The 20,646-nt window shown below is 50.7% G+C and overlaps 1 protein-coding gene across 1 annotated transcript; it reads left to right on the top strand.

Moving 5' to 3' along the window:
* The first annotated feature begins 833 nt into the window (after positions 1–833).
* Positions 834–19,373, top strand: ACVR1B (activin A receptor type 1B). Its single transcript, XM_037411750.1, is given in 12 exon segments — positions 834–945; positions 10,060–10,275; positions 10,278–10,298; positions 11,541–11,789; positions 13,068–13,133; positions 13,136–13,180; positions 13,183–13,296; positions 13,675–13,842; positions 14,373–14,529; positions 15,030–15,154; positions 15,763–15,893; positions 16,066–19,373. Coding segments are annotated over 11 exon segments (1,353 nt in total). The 5' UTR covers positions 834–945; positions 10,060–10,124; the 3' UTR covers positions 16,192–19,373.
* Positions 19,374–20,646: the final 1,273 nt, after the last annotated feature.

The raw sequence follows: 20,646 nt of genomic DNA, 5'->3' as shown, positions 1-20,646 counted from the left end.
ACAGCACGCATGCATGCTTGCACACATAAATCACACATGCATGTTTGCACACATAAACCTTACCTGCACACACGAACCTTGCCTACACACTTGCACACACAAACAACGTGTGCACACAGCATGCATGCATGCTCGCACACCCCAATCACACACAGCACACATGCATGCTTGCACACACAAATCACGCATGCACGTTTGCACACATAAACCTTGCCTGCACACACAAACTACGCATGCATGCACACACAAACCACGCATGCATGCAGCATGCATACATGCTTCCACGCACAAATCATGCATGCACAAATCATGCATGCACGCATAAACCACGCATGCACACAGCACGCATGCATGCTTGCACACACAAAACATGCATGCACACACAAAACATGCATGCACGCTTGCACACACAAACTGCGCATGCACACAGCACGCATGCATGCTTGCACACACAAATCATGCATACACACACAAACCACGCGTGCACACAGCACGCATGCATGCACACGCAAATCATGCATGCACACACAAATCATGCACGCACATGCAAATCATGCGCGCACACGCACGCTTGCTTGCACACGCACGCTTGCTTGCACACGCACGCTTGCTTGCACACGCACGCTTGCTTGCACACGCACGCTTGCACGCTGCCCGCCCCCAACACGCCAGTTCCGTGTCGGCCGGCCGGCGCCTGGCGGACCCTCCCCTTTAAGACGCGCGGCGCGGGCCGTCCCCTTTAAGGCTGGCCCCGCCCCCAGCCGCGCGCCGGCGCTCGCCCCTCCCGCAGGCGCTGCCGGCCGCTCGGCACCGAGGCCGCGGCGCTCGCCATGGCCGCCCCGCCGCCGCCCCCCCGCGCCCGCCGCCCGCCGCCGCCGCCCGCCGCCGCCGCCGCCGTTCCCCTGCTCGCCCTGCTCCTGACCGGCGTGCTCGGCGGGGCCCGCGGTGAGTGGCGGCCCCCGGGCCCGGCCCGAACCGGGCACAACATGGCGGCGCGCCGCCCCGCCCCCGCCCGGCGTCGTGAGGCGAACCAGGGGGTGCTGAGGGGAGCCGGGGCGGGGGGGGGGGAATCGTGAGGGGAAACGGGGATCTGTGAGGAGAACCGAGGGGCGAGGCGGTGCGGGGGGCTGTGGGAAGCGGGGGGGGCACCGGGGGCGAGGCCGGGCCTGGGGGTGAGGCCGGCCGGGGGGGCTGTGGGGCAGCTGAGGGGGCGGGGGGGAGCTTTTAGTGGGGGTCGGGGGGGGGAGGGGGAGGAAGGGGATGAGGGGGGATTGGGGGCCTGAAGGTGCCACTGAGGCTGTGGGGAGGGCCCTGAGGCGGGGGGAGGGGGGGGCTGCCGGCGGGGGGAGGGGGGATGGGGCAGAGGCGGGTGTTTCAGGGGGGGGAGAAGGACCGGGGGTCCCATAGCGGAGGGGGGGGGTCTCAGGAGCCATTAAGGACTTCAGCAAAGAGCTGAGTCCCCGCTGTGTTGGTGGGGGTCGATCCTGGGGGGGGGGGGGGGTTGGCTCGCAGGGGGCGTTTGCCGGGGTTTGTGGTGTGGAGGGGACCCTTGAGGTTTGGGGGGGGGGGGGGGGGGGTTGGGGAGGGGCATGCTTTCCGCAGTGTGTCTGGGGGGGTTGCAGCCATTGGGGTGCGGGGGAGTCGTGCGGTGCCGGGGGATGCTCCAGGCTTTGGCTGGGAAGAAAACTGGGAACCTTCCAGCCCGTCTTCAGGAAATCACGAAAAAAACCCTACAATTGATGGGTTTTTTTCCCCATGGTGAGGAAGAACGGGGGGGGGGGGGGGCGGGTTCTGTGTGTTGGGGGGCTGGGGGTGCGGGTCCCTGGCGGTGGGTTTGGGGGGGGCAGGAGCTGGGTGTGTGGCTCAGCCCCGGGGTGGGAAGTGCCATCACGTTGTGGCTGAGCCTCCCTCAAACCTCTGGAGTTTGTGGCTTTTTCCCATCCCTCTGTTAACCCAGCTCAGGGGGGGCTTGGGCAGCCCCCCTCTCTCCGCACCAGCGATCAGCTTGTGCTTCATCTACGCCCTCTTGGAATCTGCGGGTAATTTTTTTGGAATAGAAACCTTTCTAAAACCCTGTGCTTCTGGATTGTGGCAACTGTAAATATTTGTTTGGAGGGAGGGAAAACTCATTGTTTCGGTTGTTTGTTCCGTGGCGATGCTTTTGCTTTACCTGGCGGGGTGCAACCGCTGCTGCTTCTGGGTGAGGGGTACCGGCTCCGTGATTTTGAAGACTTTGACCCTTTTCCCCAGAGGTGGACGAGCCCAAATCATCTCTGAGCATCAGCTGGCAGGGACAGAGGACAAACTGGTGGCAGTGGCCTCTCCGGTGTGTGAGGCTTCACCAACACAGTCCATCTCTCTGTGGCTATCGGGGGCAATTGCTGCTTGTGTAACGCAGGTACCTGTTCCAACAGGAACCACACTGAAATATTTTCTCTCCTCCCCAATCCTCTCACCGTCCGTGTTATTACCTTCCGACAGTCGGTTGGTAATACATAACTTCGCACGTGCAGATCCGGACTTGTTAGCTGCAGAAAATGGCTTTAAACCCCACTAGGGCAGTAGGTTAGGGGTGTATTTACGAGTCCTGTTGAATCTGGCAATAGAAATGTGCTTTAGGGGAGAGTGGCTCTGCTTTGTTTTAAACCTAAAGTAAAATGCAGCTTTTGGAAGATGTTTCAGCTTTTCTGTGATAAATGGCAAAGCAGGACCAAATGAGACTCGTCGCATGTCTGCTCTCAGACTTTCGCTTCACATTTTATATGCAGCTGGTGTTGATTAAAAAAAAATAACAATAAATAAACAGGAAATGGCCAATTGACTGTGCGTATCTCCTGGAAACTCAGCCGACTCTTAGTGCCTTTGATATTGGGCTCTGTATGGCTGGCTATTGTTTCCGCTCAGTACGCGCCGTACGGTTTTGTTCGTGCTGTCCGGTAAAAGGTGTGAGCTCAGCCTGGCTTCAGGGACACGAGGGAGCTGCGTTTGTGGAGCTGGGTGCAGGGTGGCAGGGATTCGAACCCTGCAAATTGGTTGCTGCTTAGAGCAGCCATGATGCACGTTCGGTTTGCCTCCTCATCCAGCGAGGGCTGCCCTTAACTATTGTGCTTTATACAAGAGATCTTAATAGCTGCTTATTTCAGGGTAGGTTGGAAAAACATCCTCATTTCTGCAGTGCTTGGGAGCTGGGAACCTCTGTGTGCATGGGTAAACAGAGTAGAAAACACCCCCCCACATGCTCCTTCCTTTAAAAAAAAAATAAATAAAAGGTGCCTCTGCAGCAATGGTTATGGGGTGGTTATAGGTAGGCTGTGTTTGCGTGCTTGAAATAAAGGAAAAGAATACCGTGGGGAGCAATCTTGCGCCAGCAGATTTTATTATTAACACCTGCTTAAAATATTTACCCGGTTAAATCAGGCAAAACTCCGCGTGGTCCATAAGTTTAGATCTTACAACTTTCCAAGAAAGACTTCTCTAACTGGAAATTAAAAACAGTGTCCAACAAGCATTCTTGAACTCCTCCAGCTCCTTGGCCAGACAGCTTGGATTTTTTTTTCCCTGGGTACCGCCGTCCGCTGCCAGTAGTGGATGCTCCGGAAATCGCTATTGCGAAAGGAGTGAAGTAAAACGTCAATTCTCTTAACAGCAAGCAAAGTTCACTGGGTGTTGACCAGTGGAAATATGCTCTCCACCGCACAGCCAGCGCGGTTATCTGAGCAGACCAAGAAGGAATTGCTCGTCTTGAGGGAGAAAGCTGCCGTGGTATTGCAGGGGTGAAACGCTGGCTGGTGCTGAGCTGGTAGAATCAGACCGTTGTGTGTGAGCGTTCATATGGGATGGGAGCGCTCTTTTGTCCTCGTTATTTAAGCCACTGGCATGCCAGCCTTTCTTTTCTTTGATTGTGGACCCGTATTTCCTTTTTTTTCAGCAGAAAAGCAGGCTTCCCAGCACACCAAAGCCTTGCTTTTTTAACGCTTACTGCTTTCTGTGGGCTTCTTGGAAGTAACCTGTGGACCGTTGGGTGTCAGAATATAGACTGCACATTAAACAACTTGTTATTTCAACTCTGAAAAAGCGTGTGCCAATTGCCTGAGAATACACAGCATCGGTTTTAAGTCCTGAAAACCATCAGTAATGATGACCTGTGCATCTGCCTTGCCATGTGGCTGGTTTGCAAGACTTTCTTCCCCGGGACTGGTGTGGTATGGGTGGCTCCTAAACTGGTTTCCTAACAAGTTAAAACACAAAATAGGTGCCAGACCAGAGCCTGGAGAGGGAGTTTGGAGCCGTAGGTTTGTTTTCTGAGTTGAAGAGCAACAGAAATGTCAAAGCTTCTTCTAATTAACCTATTAATGATGAGAGTCCTGTCAATACACTTATTTAAAATTCATTAAGAAGCTCTCCTTTTGTGTTGAGTTGAGTGGATGCAGGGAAAGCTCTTCACTTTAAAGGTGAGGGCATGTTCTTCCTGCCTTTTTTTTTTCTTTTTCCATTTAGTATATGTTTTCTAGGCAGCCATGATGTGTTCATGTCAGGTTCAACCTGTGCCAGGGAACTGCAGCCAGCTTGAAAAAGCTGAGACTCTCGTTTCCAACTTTAAATATCCTAGTATAATTTTGAGTTTCTGGATGACATGCGTGAAAGTGTTTTTTTTCATAGTACTTTGCAGCTAATTTTAACTCTGTTTCTTTTAGCAGCAGTGGGTCAGTAGATTTCATAAGCACCAGCAAGGAGCAAAAGAGATGTTGAGATCTGAAAGTAGGAGGAGAAGTTGATGGGGCAGCGAGATGTAGGAAAGATATTTGAGGTGGTGGTACTGTATCTACAGAAGGACAAATCTGTGCTAATTTCTTCAGCTCCTTTGTAAGGAAACGGGGGCAGTGTGAGCATCCAGAGCTGGCCTCGCACTCGATGGTGGAGGTGGTGGGTGTAGATGAGCTGACTCTGGGGCTTGGAGCGATACCAGTGTGCCGTACAAGGAGGGCATTTTGGACTCGGGCATATCCTAGATGGGGATGGGGAAATCCCAGTTATTGACACCAGACAGCAGAAAAATTGTAGTGAATATAATGGGAGGTAAATCTTTTGTTTCTGAAGTCTTCATCAGATGGCTTTGAGTGTCCTCCTTCCTGCCTTTTGAAAACTAAGCCCTGGTGGTTCTCTTGAAGCAGTGTTCTTGGGGTGGTATGCTTGCACGAGGAGCACAAAGGGACTCCTGGAACGGACCTCTGCTCCCTTGCCGCGGGGGAACGGATTTTATTCCTAACCTGCTCTTGGGCAGAGCACTCTGTGATAAAGGTTATTCTTTATTTCGGCACAGCGTATAGTGAAACACTGAAAGGTATTTCTTTCTTCCAAGCATGTTTACACACGTCCCTCTTCATTATAGCATCTAAAGAAACAGCAGAGGTACAAACCCAATTGTTTTCCATTTCTCTTGCTAACATCATGCTGCTGCAGCATTAAAACATCGCTACTAGATTGGGTCTCATTAAGTTAGGTGCTGTACAGAGACATAATAAATTGCAGCTCCTGTTCCAGAGCCTTATAAAAGCTCAGAAGTCAGGGGAATCATTGTTCTTCCAGCCTCGATTCAAACTGTTGAAAAAGAACAGCAGCTTATAATCTCTGCAAAAATCTGTTTATCTGGTAAATACGTGGGTGGGTATTGGCAATTTTACCAATGATCATCTTCAGGTTGATTATCTTAATACATCTTGATCAGGTAGCGTTTAGTCCTGAGAAAATGTCATCTTGCATAGCACAGCTTCAGGAGATTTTTGGAAAATGTATTCCAAAAGGTGGTTGACACCATTACATTAGATTTTTGCTGTGAAACTTTCCCCTGTAGCTGCAGAGACATCTTGACACGTGCAATCCTGTGTGAGAATAAATATGTGCAAAATGAGCTCAGAGTTGCTGGGGGGGGGGGGGGAAGGAAATGTTCTTTGGCTGTCAGAGCTTAATATTTTAGTCTCCCTGGAGTCTAGAGCTCTAATCCATGGCCCCCTACCTGTTTGTTTGGATTCACTTTGTAAATATATGTTGCTTCAGTTTGCAAGAGGGCCTTCTCTGGTTTTCCTCTCCACTGTAGTTACGCTGTATCGCAAAGGGATACTAATACCTCCGTGCCCCGGGTTCCTGCTGGGAGCAATCCCGCTGCCACCTGTAAGCCGTGAACCTCGCTGGGGACCTCACGGGGAGCAGAAGTGACTCCTGGGCTCGGGGTGGTCACCTGAAGGAGTACCTGGCCCGGCAGCCAAGCCCTGGCTTGCGTTAGTTGAGCCTCAAGGAGAGTTTGTCTTTGGCAGCGCCGCCTGACTGCTCCAGTTTTTAGGAAGAGCGGGGAGGACCGGGCACCGGGCTGGCTTGCTTCTGCGATTGATGTCACGACCGCCTGCGCTGTGCCTTGGATGAAATCGCAGTGAGGGTTTGCTTCAGTAGAAATACCAACCTGATCCATCTCTTTGAGTGAGAACAAAGCTTTCGTCGGAGGATCTGCAGCTTAATGTTAGGCTTGTTTAAACAGCTTCTTGAAAGGGTTGGGTTTGTCTCTGAGCAGAATGTCAGAAAGAGTGTGCTGAGCAGATAGAGCAGTCTCTGCTGCCAACTTCTGTAGCACCTTTCATGCAGATTCATCCCCAGGCGTTCTGCGAGAGGGGAACTCACCCTCTCGCAACTCACCGCCCTGGCTCTGTGAACTGCTCTTTTGTTTTCCTTTGCCCCATCTATTTTCTTCAGCCCAGTCAGTTTCGTTTTTTGTGTTGTTTTTTTTTTTAAGTAGATTATATGTTTTGCTCAATAGGAGCTTTTCTTCCCAAATAAAAAGCATGCTATTGGCATGAAAAATGCTTTTATTCACTCCTGTCTCCTTTGGTTTTGCCCAGGCGTCCCCGGCTGCTCCCAGGAGCGCCCCAGAGATGTGTGACAGGGGGGGGCTCTGTGTACCCGTCTCACTTTTTCTGACCCCCACCCAAGGGGAGACAACGCTTGAGGTTTTTTCCTGGCTTCTGGTTTTACTGATAGGAGAAAAAATTTCCCTTCTGGTTAATCCAACTTGAAATGCTGGCCCCACGCAGGTTGCCCTGTAATTCTCCTCGCTGCCGGAAGCTCCTGGGTTCCCGGCGAGCCCCGGTGCAGACAGGCCTTTCCTCCCTGGCACAGCCGGTGCCTGTGGGAGCTGGCAGCCGGCGGTAGGTAGGTGATGCTTAGGGAGAATAGGGCTGTAGCCACGGCAGACTTTTTGATATCCTAGGCTTTTTCATAATAAAAATATAGATGGAGTCAACTTCTGGATGCGTGAGGGAGGCTGAAGCCAGACTTCAGCTTCTACCCGGGGATCAGACAGTCTTTCCTAAAATTTGAGAGTGCCTGCCTGCAGCTTGGGGGTTATGGAATATCAGGAAAGCCCCTTTTAGAGGATCTTGTGAAAGACGAGAGGGGTATGCGATGTGCTGAAGGCTTCGTTTTCTTTGTTCCCACCGCTTTCCTTATCATAGGGCTTTTTGAGGTGCAAACATCAGAATTTAAAAAAGAATAAAGAAGAAATGAAAAAAGAGCAGTTGACTCAAAAGGGAGGAGCATCTGCCCACAGCACCACAAGGTGAAATGAGGCCGAACTCTGTGGGGCAAACCCCTCCTTAGCAGGAAACTTCTGCTTTCTGCAGAACAGATAAGGATCTTACTCTGTCCCTGTGCGCTGGGGCTCTAGTATTATACCTTGCAGGTAAACTGATTGCTTTTTTTTTTTTTTTTTTTAATTCTGCAAATGAAAGTGAGCAGATACAACCAGCTCCTCTACTTTCCTTGTCAAAGGGATGCTTCGTTTCAAGCCAGATACTTCAATGAGAAGTTTACGAAACCAGTTTTATTAGTGCATTGAAGTGTTTTGTTTATTTCTGAGCTTCTGGAAAGCCAAACTGCCGTAGCTTAAATCTTGGGTTCGAGACCTTAGAAGTGAGTCTAACAGGAACAAAGTTCAGTTCTGCTGTATCTAATCAAATTGAAAGAGCCTACACGGTGAAATGCGTGTGGTTTAAATGTTTTTAATTTGTACCTTGAGTTTTTGATAAAGGAATAAAGGAGATGCTTTAAAAGACTATTTCCTTTTAAGTATACTTGAAGGTAGGAATGTGCCCTGGCTGCTCTTTCCTATCTCGTGTTTTCATAAAATCTCCATTATAACCAACCTTTGTTCCCCCAAGTGTGTGTATTTTTCGGAAGAGTTGTCTTTCCTGTGCTCTGCTGACCACTGGAAAACACTGTCCTCAGAGCTGTTTGTCACGTTGAATATTAGTGGGTTTGCTTTTTTCCTTTTGCTATAAAGTTTCCCCTTAAAAGCTGCATAATCCTTAGGTGCGGTGGTCTCCAACCCTTCTCGATACAGTCCAGTCTCGTGGTGTTCCCTGTCCGTTTTCTAGTCCATGTCCCTTTTCCTTGGCCTGTGCTAAGCACGTAGTAATAAGCTACATCTGCTCGTGATGCTTTTTAAAGACGTCTCACTTAACAGCTCTTCTGGGTTTTTACTGGCTTTTCACTGCTTCTGCCGAATCTGTTGGTTTAAAACTCACCAGCATCTGCGTTTAGCCTGTCTGAAATACTGCAGCCCACCTTGGAGCTGTGAAGCAGCTCACAACAGCAAGGAAATGAAGAGGGCAGCATCCAGAAAGAATGAATATTAATGCAATTAGCCTTGCTGATTTACCTAGGACCCTGGTGATAAGGGATAATGGGTGTCTTCCTCCTAAAGGAACCCTGAAGTTGATCAGGACCTGCTTATTTTTCATGAGGTTCGAGGTAGCTCTCCGCTGCGGACCGCATGCTGGCTGGGTGCAAGAGGCTCTCTCTTCCTGTGCCATGAATATCCTTGGAATGCTGATGCTCCTTAAATCTGCCGATTGCCAGAGGTGGGATGACTGAGGGCTCAGCCTTTCGCTTGCCGCACGGGGAGGTGGCTCCCGCACACCCCCCCAGGCGTTGGTGCCGATTTTGGTGCCTGTTTTTAGACCGAGAGGTTATAAGCCAACATAGAGGATTTGGCTATCGGACTGGGGAGAGTTAACAGTGGCTCTTGTATCTTTGAAAACACTTCTTCAGACTCTCTCTTACCTGAAAGACCATTTCTGCAGCGGGTAAGTACATGTTGCTGAATCCCTCCGGGGAGGCTGAAAGATCTGATGAAAGCTGAAGAAAATACTGTGTGCTGCTAAACAAGCCCCACCCTTTTTCTTGACATTGTTGTGTTCGCTCTTTGTTCCCAAGGATGGCGATGCCTGGGGATTTGCTTACAGTTTTTCAGGCAGCTTGAGAAAAGCACAGTGACAGCTGGGAGGCGGAAAAAAATGTGGGAATCTGCCTTGGAGTTTCTCCTTCGCTCTTTACCCAAATAATCTTCGTGGGGAGCAGGCAAAAAGCCAGGAATTTATTTGACCCAAGGTGGTAGTGTCTCGGATCAGGAAAGCAGTTACTAAATAAGTGACTGATCTAGTTGGGTGTAGCACGCTTGGCTTGCGTAGAGTCAGTTTGAATTGGTTTTGTTTTGGCATCTGCCAGCTGCTTGTTGTCTTCTGTGAGCTGGGGTGGTCGTCCCTCGCTGACCCGGAATGGGCAGCTCGGTTTTGGTGTAGCTGAGGAAGCCTGGACAGCGGGTTCGGGTGAAATCAAGTCTGTCAGTTGGAGTAATTGTTGTTTTCCATTTGAGTTCTGAGCCTAGGCTGGGTTGGGAGCAGATCTCGGGAAAATCTAGCCTAGTTTTGCAGGGATGACTTGGGTCGTCGCTGTTAGTGGTTGCAACAGGGGCAGAAAAAAGGGCTGTCTGGAGAGTCACCTTCTGGAAGGGATTCTCTGCTTCTTCCACATTGTATTTTGTGTTTGAATTGGGTTCTTGTGGGTCTGACATACAGAGCATGACTTGTTCTGTTCCTAAAGCAGGTTCTTCCTGAGCCTAACAACGGCCTGTTCCCTCTGAAGTGGGAGATTTTAAAGCAGAACATTTTCTCACATTCAAGCATTTGTTCTCCGGTGGGTTTTAAGGACATGGTCTTGTTCTGATTTCTGCAGCTTTGACATGTTTGTGCTCCGACTGCAAACAAGCAAACTCCACGTGTGAAACGGACGGTGCGTGCATGGTCTCGGTCTTCAACCTGGATGGTGTTAAACACCACGTGCGGACCTGCATTCCTGAAGCAAAATTGATTCCTGCTGGGAAACCCTTCTATTGTCTGAGTTCAGAAGATCTGCGTAATACTCACTGCTGCTACTGATATTTTTGCAACAAAATGATTTAATGGTTCCCAGTGGTGAGTAGAAGCTAAATAAATGGTCTGTTTGAAGTGGGGAGGAGGCAGGCTGTCTGTTTGGGATTGGGAATAAGGAGTTCTCGGCCCTGTTTTCACTTCTTCCCTTAGGTTGCTCTGTGAACTTGAGCACTGGGTTTATTTCCTTGATCTGTAAAGTGGAAATAATAACAAACTACTTCAAATTAAAATGTGAAGTTGCTCGAACTCCCCTGTGGCTGACAAAATGTCACTGATGATGGGGTTGTACTTCAGGGCAGGCGAAGTTCCAAAGTTTGGGGATTTACGAGGTTTCTCTCGCCTTGTCAGCCCCGCTGCTGTATCCGCACAGGCTCCTGGAAGCAGCAGCAGCAGCAATGTCCATTTACAGTTAAATACGAGTTTTTGCTGCATGTTGCTCTGTGTCTGCAGGGGCCTGAGGACAGTGCGGTGTTCCCCGGGCACAGCCTAGATCCCTTTTTCTGGTGCTGAACGGTGGCTGTAGCCTGCCTTTTATCAGATAGAGTTGCTTTCCTCCTTCTAAGGCTGCAGACCTTTTCAGTGATGAGCCACGAGTACAGGAACGTTGCAGCAGCTTCAGAGTAAAGCGTGTGGGGTGGAGGGGTGCCCAGATTCTGAATACGAGAAGAGGAAGCAGCCCTGCCTTGAGTGAGGGTGGTGGGAAACGTCCTGCTGCTTTCTCTAATTCCTGGGACAGAGAGGGCCATGCACTACTTCCTCATACCTCGTTAACTCTCCATTCGGGGCTGTTATTCAGTGGGTCGGATGAAGGCGACAGCGGGGAAGTCTTATCTGTTCTCAAAAAATTGTCTTCAGGCAAGAGTCTTCACTGGTGGTTACAGGGCGAAGGAGAAAGGGGGAGAAATGAGTCCTTACTGACTGGTGGTGTTTTCCTCTTACTTGGAGAGTTCAAGTGCAAGGTGAAACGCAGGCTGTTTGAGCAAATTCAGCCCAGAGCAGGCTCCTGTCCTCTTTTAAATAGCAAGTGCCAATAATCCCTGAAATCCCGCTGAAGCACCGTCTTTTTTGGAGGGGTTTAGCTGTAGTTTGCCTGCCCGATGACTTGGTAAGTCCCACGTTAACACTGTCATTCGATGTGTCCTCTACCATCCTGGAACAGCAAGCTAAAATTGTCCAGGCTCTGAGAGAATAATTAAAACACAAGAAGAAAGTCCTTAAAGAACGCTTATGAAGGAGTGAGAGTTTTCTAAAAGTGTCTGGTTTTCTCCTTCCTTTCCTCTCAAGGGCACCTGAAAGATAACGAGCCCCCGTCAAGCTGGGGTCCTGTGGAGCTAGTGGCGGTGATTGCCGGACCCGTCTTCCTTGTGTTTGTTGTCATGATCATAGTAGTCTTTGTGTTTCATCACCACCAACGAGTCTATCACAATCGTCAGCGGCTGGACATGGAAGACCCCTCTTGTGAAATGTGCCTTTCGAAGGATAAGACCTTGCAAGATCTAGTCTACGATCTCTCCACCTCTGGCTCTGGCTCAGGTATTAAGAGATGACTGGAAATGACGAATGAGAACTCGTAGTTGTAAAGGAGTAGGAGTCTGTTCTGGGCTCCTGATTGCTGCAGCTTTGTGTGGCTGTGAGGCTCTTGCCTCGTCAGCCTGTTCAGGTTGCCGTGTCATGAGTAATGTGGAGGGCATGTTTTAAATTCAGTCCTGCAGTAAACACTGTAGCCACGGCCCTGTGTCAGGCTCTAGAGGAATACTTCAACTCCTTAACTGCTGATGTGTAAAAAAATAGTCTTATGTAGCTTCCCTCCTTAATCTATGTAGCTTTCCTCCTTTTCTGCAAGAGGATAACTCCCAACGGCTGCATCTATTTCAAATTTAGCCTTGGAACTGGGTTTGGGTTGGAAAGAGACATTAACTGCTAACCGGTGAGTTGTTGGCTTTCAGAGGAGGATGCAGGATGTCACCTGCATCAAAGCTGGCAGGAAAACAGGAAAGATCCCAGCAGCTGAAAATTTACAGTGCTTTTGCACTGTAAAAAAAAAAAAAAAAAAAAATTGTAGTACATTTGCAAATGCAAATCCTGCATTTGCCCAGCCCATTTCATCCCAAAGAATCCTCAAAGTGGACGATGTACAGCATTCGCTCCTGTAGCACTTAGAAGAAATCCTGTAGCACTTAAAAGAAATTGTCCCCAGAATAGATTGGGAAGTTGTCATTTTATTCATGACTTTGAAGTATGAAAGCGGTTAGGTTTAAAAAAAAAAAAAAAATTTGCAGCAGATGGGGATCTGTAGGATAATCCACAGAGGCAGAGAGTATAACAACCTGATATTTGACCAGGGAATAAACCTTTAGCACCACATCTGCTATATATAAAATGTTTGGGGATCTTTTCTGTACACACTCTCAGCCGGTGAGCTCTGTGGTTTACATCAGAGGTGGCAGCTGCGTTGGGCCTCCTTTCTTAAGAGAAGTTCTGGGGGTTTACTCCTTTTTAGCGGAGCCTGTCTTCCATGACTTCCATTCTTCTCATGTTCAGCCTCAGGTTCCTTTGATCGTGGAGCAGAAGTACCTCAACTGCTCTGAGCCTAATCGCTGGCGGTTTGCGAGCCACTTCAAAGCGATAACGCAGATGCAGCCAAATGATGCGTCCCATGCAGGAGCTACCACCCCTTGCCGGTTTGGGGCTTGCTTAGGCTGCTGGTTGTAGAGCTGTCTAGGTTTGATGATGCTCTGTGTCAGACTCTGGGCTTTCAGGAGTTTCTTTTGCTGCAACAAGTCTTCATCCCTCTCAATTTCTTGTGCGTAGGTTTGCCACTTTTTGTCCAACGGACTGTGGCTCGAACGATTGTCCTTCAGGAGATCATTGGTAAAGGGCGTTCGGGGAAGTGTGGCGTGGCAGGTGGCGTGGAGGTGACGTCGCCGTAAAATCTTCTCTTCACGGGAGGAGCGTTCCTGGTTTAGGGAAGCAGAAATATATCAAACCGTGATGCTGCGACATGAGAACATCCTGGGATTTATTGCTGCGGATAACAAAGGTAAGAAGTGCCTCGGTCCTGAGAGCAGAGACTTCACCAGCGTGTGCAGTCTGCTCCTGGGAGCTGGCATTTCATCACTTGGTTTTACCATTAAATGGTTAAAAGAAACTGTCAGCCACTTTTCAAGTAGCTACATCTGCGAATGTGTCTCACCAAAAGATGGTAAAATCGCCAAGAGGTGCGGCGGTGCTTTAGCTGTACCTCACAGACTCGTGTTTTGCCTTGGAAGTTCTTTACCTTACTTGCCCCCAGGTTGCCTGCTGAGCTGCAGCCTTACCCAGCAGCTCTCCTCTTTATCAAAAAAGATAAGGTACAAAATGCTGGCTCGATGGCTGCACCCTGGGGTTGTATCTGAGCACAGTCTCTTTCCTGCTGCAGATAACGGAACGTGGACTCAGCTGTGGCTCGTCTCCGACTACCACGAGCACGGTTCTCTCTTTGACTACCTGAATCGATACACCGTGACTATCGAGGGGATGATCAAGCTTGCCCTGTCGGCTGCTAGCGGACTGGCCCATCTGCACATGGAGATTGTGGGTACTCAGGGTAAGAGCAAAGTTTAAAAAGGTGCTGGGAATGTTTGAGGGGAGGATAAAGCAGAACTGAGGAGAGGGGGGCTGAGTCAGCCCGGATTCATCTGGTCAGTATTGAGCAGAAATAGACCGTTGGCTTCGGCTGGCTGCAAAGTGGGTTAGCCTTGCGCTGGCTCCTGGGAGTTATAGCAGCATTTCACATCCCCGTCCTAAAACTGGTGCTACTTGAGTGGGATGTTGGCAGAATTATGAACTCCTCGCATCCACAGCGGCGTGTTCTGATGCCTGGGACGATGGAGTTTCTATCCCTCTTGAGGCCTCCGCGTGCTACTGCATTAGCAGTGCCTTGGAAGCCTGAGTAGAGCCTTTGCCTACCACAGGCTGTCAGCACTGCTCTATTTTTCAGTGCATCCAAACAGGAAAATGTGTTGCAACACTGAGAGTTTAACCGACGCCTTGAAATCCGGTACCGCCTCTGCGCCGGTTTGAGGAAGAGATTTCACCAGACCTTGACCCTCGCTACTTTTTATTTTGCTCTGTTAGGAAAGCCTGGGATTGCTCACAGAGACTTGAAATCTAAGAACATCTTGGTGAAGAAGAACGGCACGTGTGCCATCGCTGACCTCGGACTGGCCGTCCGGCATGATTCCGTTACGGATACAATTGATATTGCACCAAATCAGAGGGTCGGAACCAAACGGTAGGAGAACGGCGGGAGGCACGAGAGTGTGACTAGCAAATACCTGAGCTGCTGGTTGAGTGCTGGTGAAAATTCTCTCTTAAGCATTTCTAAATGTCTCAGAGTGTCAGCATTGTGCCCAAATTGATGGTGAAGGTATCTCGGTACCTTCATCTCCAGGCGCCATCAAGCTGAAGGGTGTAGGCCAGCTACGTAAACTTGGCACCAGGGAGCTCGTACAATACTTGACCACAAGCTTGGCGTTCTCGGAAGCTTTTTAGGGCCTGCTGTCTGGAGCCTGGTGTGCTTTTGGCTGTTTTTACCTCTTTCCCAACTTGGTATTCTTTTCTGAGTTATTTTTTTCGCTCTGTTAGACCACAGGGCCCAGTTCTGTTCTGATTAAGGCCGTGCAGAGCGGAGTTTTGTCTGCTGGGAAGTGCTGCGTGGGAAAACTTGCCGTTTGCTGTCTTGCAGAGAATCCCTGCTCAAAATTAACATGCTGTTCCCTTTCTGTCCTGCAGGTACATGGCCCCTGAAGTCTTGGATGAAACCATTAACATGAAGCATTTTGATTCATTTAAATGTGCTGATATCTATGCCTTGGGCTTGGTCTACTGGGAGATTGCTCGAAGGTGCAACGCAGGAGGTAATATTGTGTGCCCATGCCGCCGGCTTGGCCTGCTCCCGGATTTCCTAGCCTCGGCGTTTCTGTTGGTCAGGTGTTGGTGGGGTGTGAAGAGCCCTGGAGAATGGAGCTACGAGGTGGGGGGGTACAGCTATGTGTGTGGCTACCGAGGGTGTCAACCGAGGTGACCCACAACTGCTGTTAAGACCGACCCGTGGGGGTTATTGCTTTGCCTGGTGGCCGATGTTCCTTGGGATGGGTTTGGTGGGTGACTTTCTTCCCCCGAATCGGTGTGAGCGAGTGGCTCGGCACATCCAGCTGCAGGCAGGAGCACGGCACCGCCGTGCGTGTGACGATCCTGCTGCCTTCGGCTCAGCGACCCTGCCTGTGTGCTGGGAGGTGTCGGTTGCAGCTGCCTCTCTTCCAGTTTGGGCAGCTGCATTTTATTTCCCCGATTTTTTATTTATTTAATTTTTTTTTCTTGGAAACTCAAATCCCAGATTCTTCATTTCTGTTCTAAATAACTGCAAAGTGTTGACGCATCTTTGCAGTGAGTCATGTAGTCTGAGCCGGTATCAGTCGGTCTTCAGCGCAATTCCCAGGAATTGCATTTCCCCTTTGCCTTTCAGGTATCCATGAGGAGTATCAGCTTCCCTACTACGACCTGGTACCCTCTGATCCCTCGATTGAAGAGATGCGGAAGGTCGTGTGTGATCAGAAATTACGGCCTAATATCCCAAACTGGTGGCAAAGCTACGAGGTAAGGTCTGCTTTCATCTCCACATCCCCTTCCCTCGGGAGAAGGTGAGTAAGGAGGAAGTGCTGCGACTTGAGCTCTGATTTTAGGAGGTGTGGCAGCAGCCTGGCAGACCAGCTTGGGGTCGGGGGAGAGGAGAGCAGAGCGCTGACGTCTGCCTTTTTTTCTCGCCTAGGCGCTACGGGTGATGGGTAAGATGATGCGAGAGTGCTGGTACGCCAACGGAGCGGCTCGACTCACTGCCCTCCGCATTAAGAAAACCCTCTCACAGCTCAGTGTCCAGGAAGATGTGAAAATCTAGGCTCTGAGCCCCCCCAGCAGGAGGAAACTGCACAAAAGCTGCCATGCTAGAGTAGACGTGTGACGGAGGCCTACCTCGTGTTTCTGCCCAATCTACTGCTACCAACCAGACAGCGTGACCTACAGGCTGCTCGGTGGGGTGACGGAGCCTATGGAATTGCTCTCTTCCCTGCTTGGGTATGAAACAATCAGAAACCTTATATGATCACCTCCTGACAGCGTGAAGACTTGAGAGGGACTTAACCTGAGGGATCTCAGCCATGATCGTAACTCTTTGTTTCTTTAACAGAAATCCCTGTAAAGTTCAGTGCGCGCGGTGCACCCGTTGGCAGTGGTTGAGGCCGGGGTGCTAGGTGCTGGGAGTGGGAAGGGAAAGGGAAGGTTTTTCTTGCCGTACTCTGAGGATTTATTTTTTTCCAGGGACTGGCACGTTTATGCAGAAAAAGCATTTGCAAAACAAATGGTGCTCCCTTCCGAGAGGCTGAGCCTGAACAGTTTATCAGCTTCATGAAACCGTTTCCCTCCTCTTTTTCTTTTTTTTTTTTTTCTTAAGCTTGAAAAGAAAACAAAATAATTCTAAGTCAAAACCAGAAATCTGACTGGCTGTCAGTGTGCGCAATGGTGTATGCATGCGCGAGGTGCGCGTGTCCCCTGTGCCTGTTCATCTCCTTCCGTAGACGTGCGGTGTCTGCCCGTAGGGTGGCTCATCTCTGTTCGTGCTTTCTGTGCATGTGCAAATCTAGAGTGTCTGTTTTTTTTGAGCTGTGCGCGCTGGTGCTCTCCTTTGTCGAGTAGTGAGCATTGTCTAGCTTGGACAGGCTGCTTAAAACCAGATCCTTCGCTCGCCGATGGGTGCTGCGGCCTCGCCGTCCCAACGCCGGCTGCAGGAGCTTCCCGTCAGGTTGCCTCACTGCCACCCCTTCCTTTTTTTTTTTTTTTTTAAGACAAAACAAATGAGGATTTAACTTCACTCCTGGAATCCAGGTGGTTGGGGTTTTTTGTTGGTTATTTTTTTGTTGGGTTGTTTGTTTTGTGTTTTTTTTTTCTTGAGCCCCTGGGGTTTGTAATTCTTGGTAGGGTAGAAAGAGGGACCTGGGGAGGGGGAGAGATGCCAGGGAGCCGAGACGGTGTCAGAGAGCAGGCACTGCGCCCGGCTGGAAGGAGACCAGACCACAGGGAAAACGCAGGAAGACCATTCTCGTAGGAATGCAGTTCCCAAATCCCCCATCCAGGCACGCTCAGCAGCGTGGGGCAGACTCCTGGGGGGGGGGGGGGGGCTGGGTGCGCTCTGCACCCTCCGAGAGGCGCTCGGCGCTTGGCAGGCTCTCACGCCGGGGTGTGGGTTTGGAAATCGATGTCCATTTTTTTGAATATACATATATAAATAGCTCATCATCTGGAAGTGGCTGTGTATAACTTGTGGGGTGGGGGGGGAACTTGCATGACTTTTCTTTTGGTGAAATGCCGGATCGGGGCGAAGTAGAGTTGGGTTTTGAGTGTTGTCTTACAGCTGAGCCGAGCAGAAATGGAATTAGCGAAGGGTTGAGCCTGTGGCGCTGATCGCGGCGTTGAAGGCAGTCTGGGAAGTGCCGGTTGTTTGGTGGTTAGGTCAGGATCTACGGTATAGAACTCTGAAGCCATAACTTTTAACTGGAGTGGTTTTGATTATTATTTTTTTATTATTATTATTATTATTATTATTTTATGGGAGGGTCTGGATTTTAACTTTTTTTAATGTTGTTAATTCTTTATAAGAGAAGAAAAACAATCTATAATTATTACCTCTTGACCTGTTTGTAAAGAAATCACTGCAAAAAAAAAAGGAAAAAAAAAAAGAAAAAAAAAACCCCAAATGCACACAGCTCGATTTACACTGGAACTGTTTCTACTCAAACTTTGCGCCTGCTCTGTAAGGTGAGGTTTCATCTCTGCTCCGGCCACCGGGGTTAACCTATTTTATTTTTTTTTAAAAAAAAAAAACACTCTTCTTGCTGTCTGTGTATCTGTCCGTGTGTCCGTCTTCCCCCAGACTCCCTCTCTTGTCTGTGACTTGGTGTAAAGTGAGGAGTGGGGGTTTTTGTATCGTGTCTGAAGCCGTTTTTGCATCCTCCCGTGGAGCTGAGCGGTCGCGGGAGGGCCGGCGGGCTCGGGGCTGGTTCACGGAGCAGCGTGGAGTGGTCGCTGGGTGAATGTACCGCTTCCCTTCCCTCGCCCGTTCCTCCTGACGCCGTGTCTCAGCCAGGGGTTACCCTGCGTCTCCGGTACCGTCCATCCCTTCCCCAAACCCTCCTGCGTTCAGAAACCGAGGTGGTGGGCGCTTGGTGGCTGCGCTGACGGGACCCTCACCGTGGCCCGGCCCGCTGGGTTGGGGGAGGAAGGTTTTAGCGATGGAAACTGCCGTAGGGAAGCCCCTCGCGGCTGTAGGTCCGTCTGCCGCCGCCTCTCGTTCCCCAGTACGAGTCTCCCGTCCCCGTTAACCGCGCGGGCTGCTTCTCCAGGACACTAAATCAGCTACGTAACTCGCACTGACTCCCCCCACCCCTCCAACTGTAGCCACACATGCATCTGCCTCAGCGCTAAACCAAACAGCGGAGCGGTTTCAGGCCGGATTAACGGTAGAAAGGGGTGAGGGCAGGACAACGAGGGTATCCCCTACGAGCGGGATGGCAGGAGGAACCTTGTTTGTAGAGAGATGCCATCGCGAGGTGATGAAAAGCGAGGATTTGAGACGGGAACGCTGATTATGTAGCATTTATACAGCACTTTTCACGCAAACACGTGCCAGGGAGGTGCAGTGCTTACTTAGCTGACCGGTAGCAAACCTAGGGAATCGCTGCGGGGAAACGCAACGCTACAGGCAGTTGGGGATGAGAAATCCTGACGGGATCGAGGGGAGATCAGGTACTCGGGGAGAGGCGGAGGTGGAGAGCTTGTGATTCTTTGGGGGGGGGGGTCCGTTGGGGGTACGCTGGCTTCAGAACGGATCTCTCGGTACTTGCCTGCCCCTTTTTTATTTGTTTGGGTTTGTCTATTTGATTAGAAACGGACTGTAAAATAGCCACTTAGACACTTTACCTCTTCAGTATGCAAATGTAAATACAATGTAATATAGGAAATCTTTTGTTTAATATAAACCGAGGCTGTCGATTTCTGCTGTACATTATTAAAAGTTTGTTTTATTCACCTGAGGTGTTGGGAGTTGATGTGGGGGGGGGGGGTCGCTGTGGCGTAGAGGGGGGGAAGAGAGCTTTTGGGGGGGCTCATTCACCTGCAGCTAAAATAAATTCCCCGGGCATCCCGCTCGGCAAAATTGTGTTGAATGTTCCCTGTGGATGTGGCAGGGTGGGATTTCCAACCCCCACCGCGATGAGCAGCTGAAATGGGGGGGGGGGGGGGTGTCCCTTTCTGGGGGGACAGTGGAAGCAGGAGGGGGGCCGGGAGGTGGCTCCTTGAAAAGCATCCCCTCCCCGAAGCATCCTCCCCCCCTCCCTCCCCGAAGCATCCCTCTCCCCCCCCTCCTCGAAGCATCCCCCTCCCTCCCCTCCGTCCCCGAAGCATCCCCCCAGCTCCCAAGGATAAATTTCAGTCCGAACCGCCCAGCATCCCAGTAAAATCCTGTTTGCTCAGAGCGCAACTGGTGCTGTGCAAACAGCTCCCACTAATTCTCCCTAATTAGAGCCTCCCGTGAACGAGCATCTTGTGAGCGGATCAAGGGGAAAATCCGCCGGGGCCTGGGGTCCCCCGTGGGCTCAGACAAACGGTGTCGTGGGGAGGGGGAGCTGCCATCTGCACTCCCCCCTTCCTCCTTCCCAGCTTTGTCTGCAGCTTCCCTGGCCCCCGGGAAGCTCCGATCCTGGAAAGGGAGGGAGGCAGCGGGTGCGGGGAGAGTTTAAACAAAAAACAAAAAACCTAAAAAAAAAAAAAAAGGCAAAAATCATCTTTAATCATCTTTTAGGAAATGGAATGAGACAACAAGTGTGGGATGGCTTCGGCCACGTCGTTCCCTGCGCTGCCAGATTTTGGGAAGAGGATTTGGGGGTCTGCGCTGGTAAAGGGTCGTGGTTTGGTGCCCGGGGCTGGGCACTGGGCTCAATCCTGTCCTTTCCCGAGCTCTTCCCACCGCCTGCCGGGACCCCGGGGGGGGTGGGATCGGCTCGGGGGGGGGGGGGGGGGCGCGGTTGTTGGCCAATTTGAAATAAACATCTGGGCCAACTCCTGGAGTCCTGCTGGAAAATTCCTGCTGCCTCCCGGCACGGCTGCGAGGAGCTGCCCAGAGCCGCACGACGGCTCCGCGTCTCCGGGAATTGTTCTCTCGCCTCCGCGTCCCTCGGCGTGGGCTCGGATCCCTCAGTGTGGGCACGGATCCCTCGTTGCGAGCATAGATCCCTTGGTGTGGGTGTGGGCATGGATCCTTTGATGTGGGCACGGATCCCTCGGCACAGGCTCGGATCCCTCA

Source organism: Falco rusticolus, chromosome 19 (genome assembly GCF_015220075.1).
Source record: "Falco rusticolus isolate bFalRus1 chromosome 19, bFalRus1.pri, whole genome shotgun sequence".
Taxonomy (NCBI): domain Eukaryota; kingdom Metazoa; phylum Chordata; class Aves; order Falconiformes; family Falconidae; genus Falco; species Falco rusticolus.
This window is presented reverse-complemented; position numbering and strand designations above follow the sequence as displayed.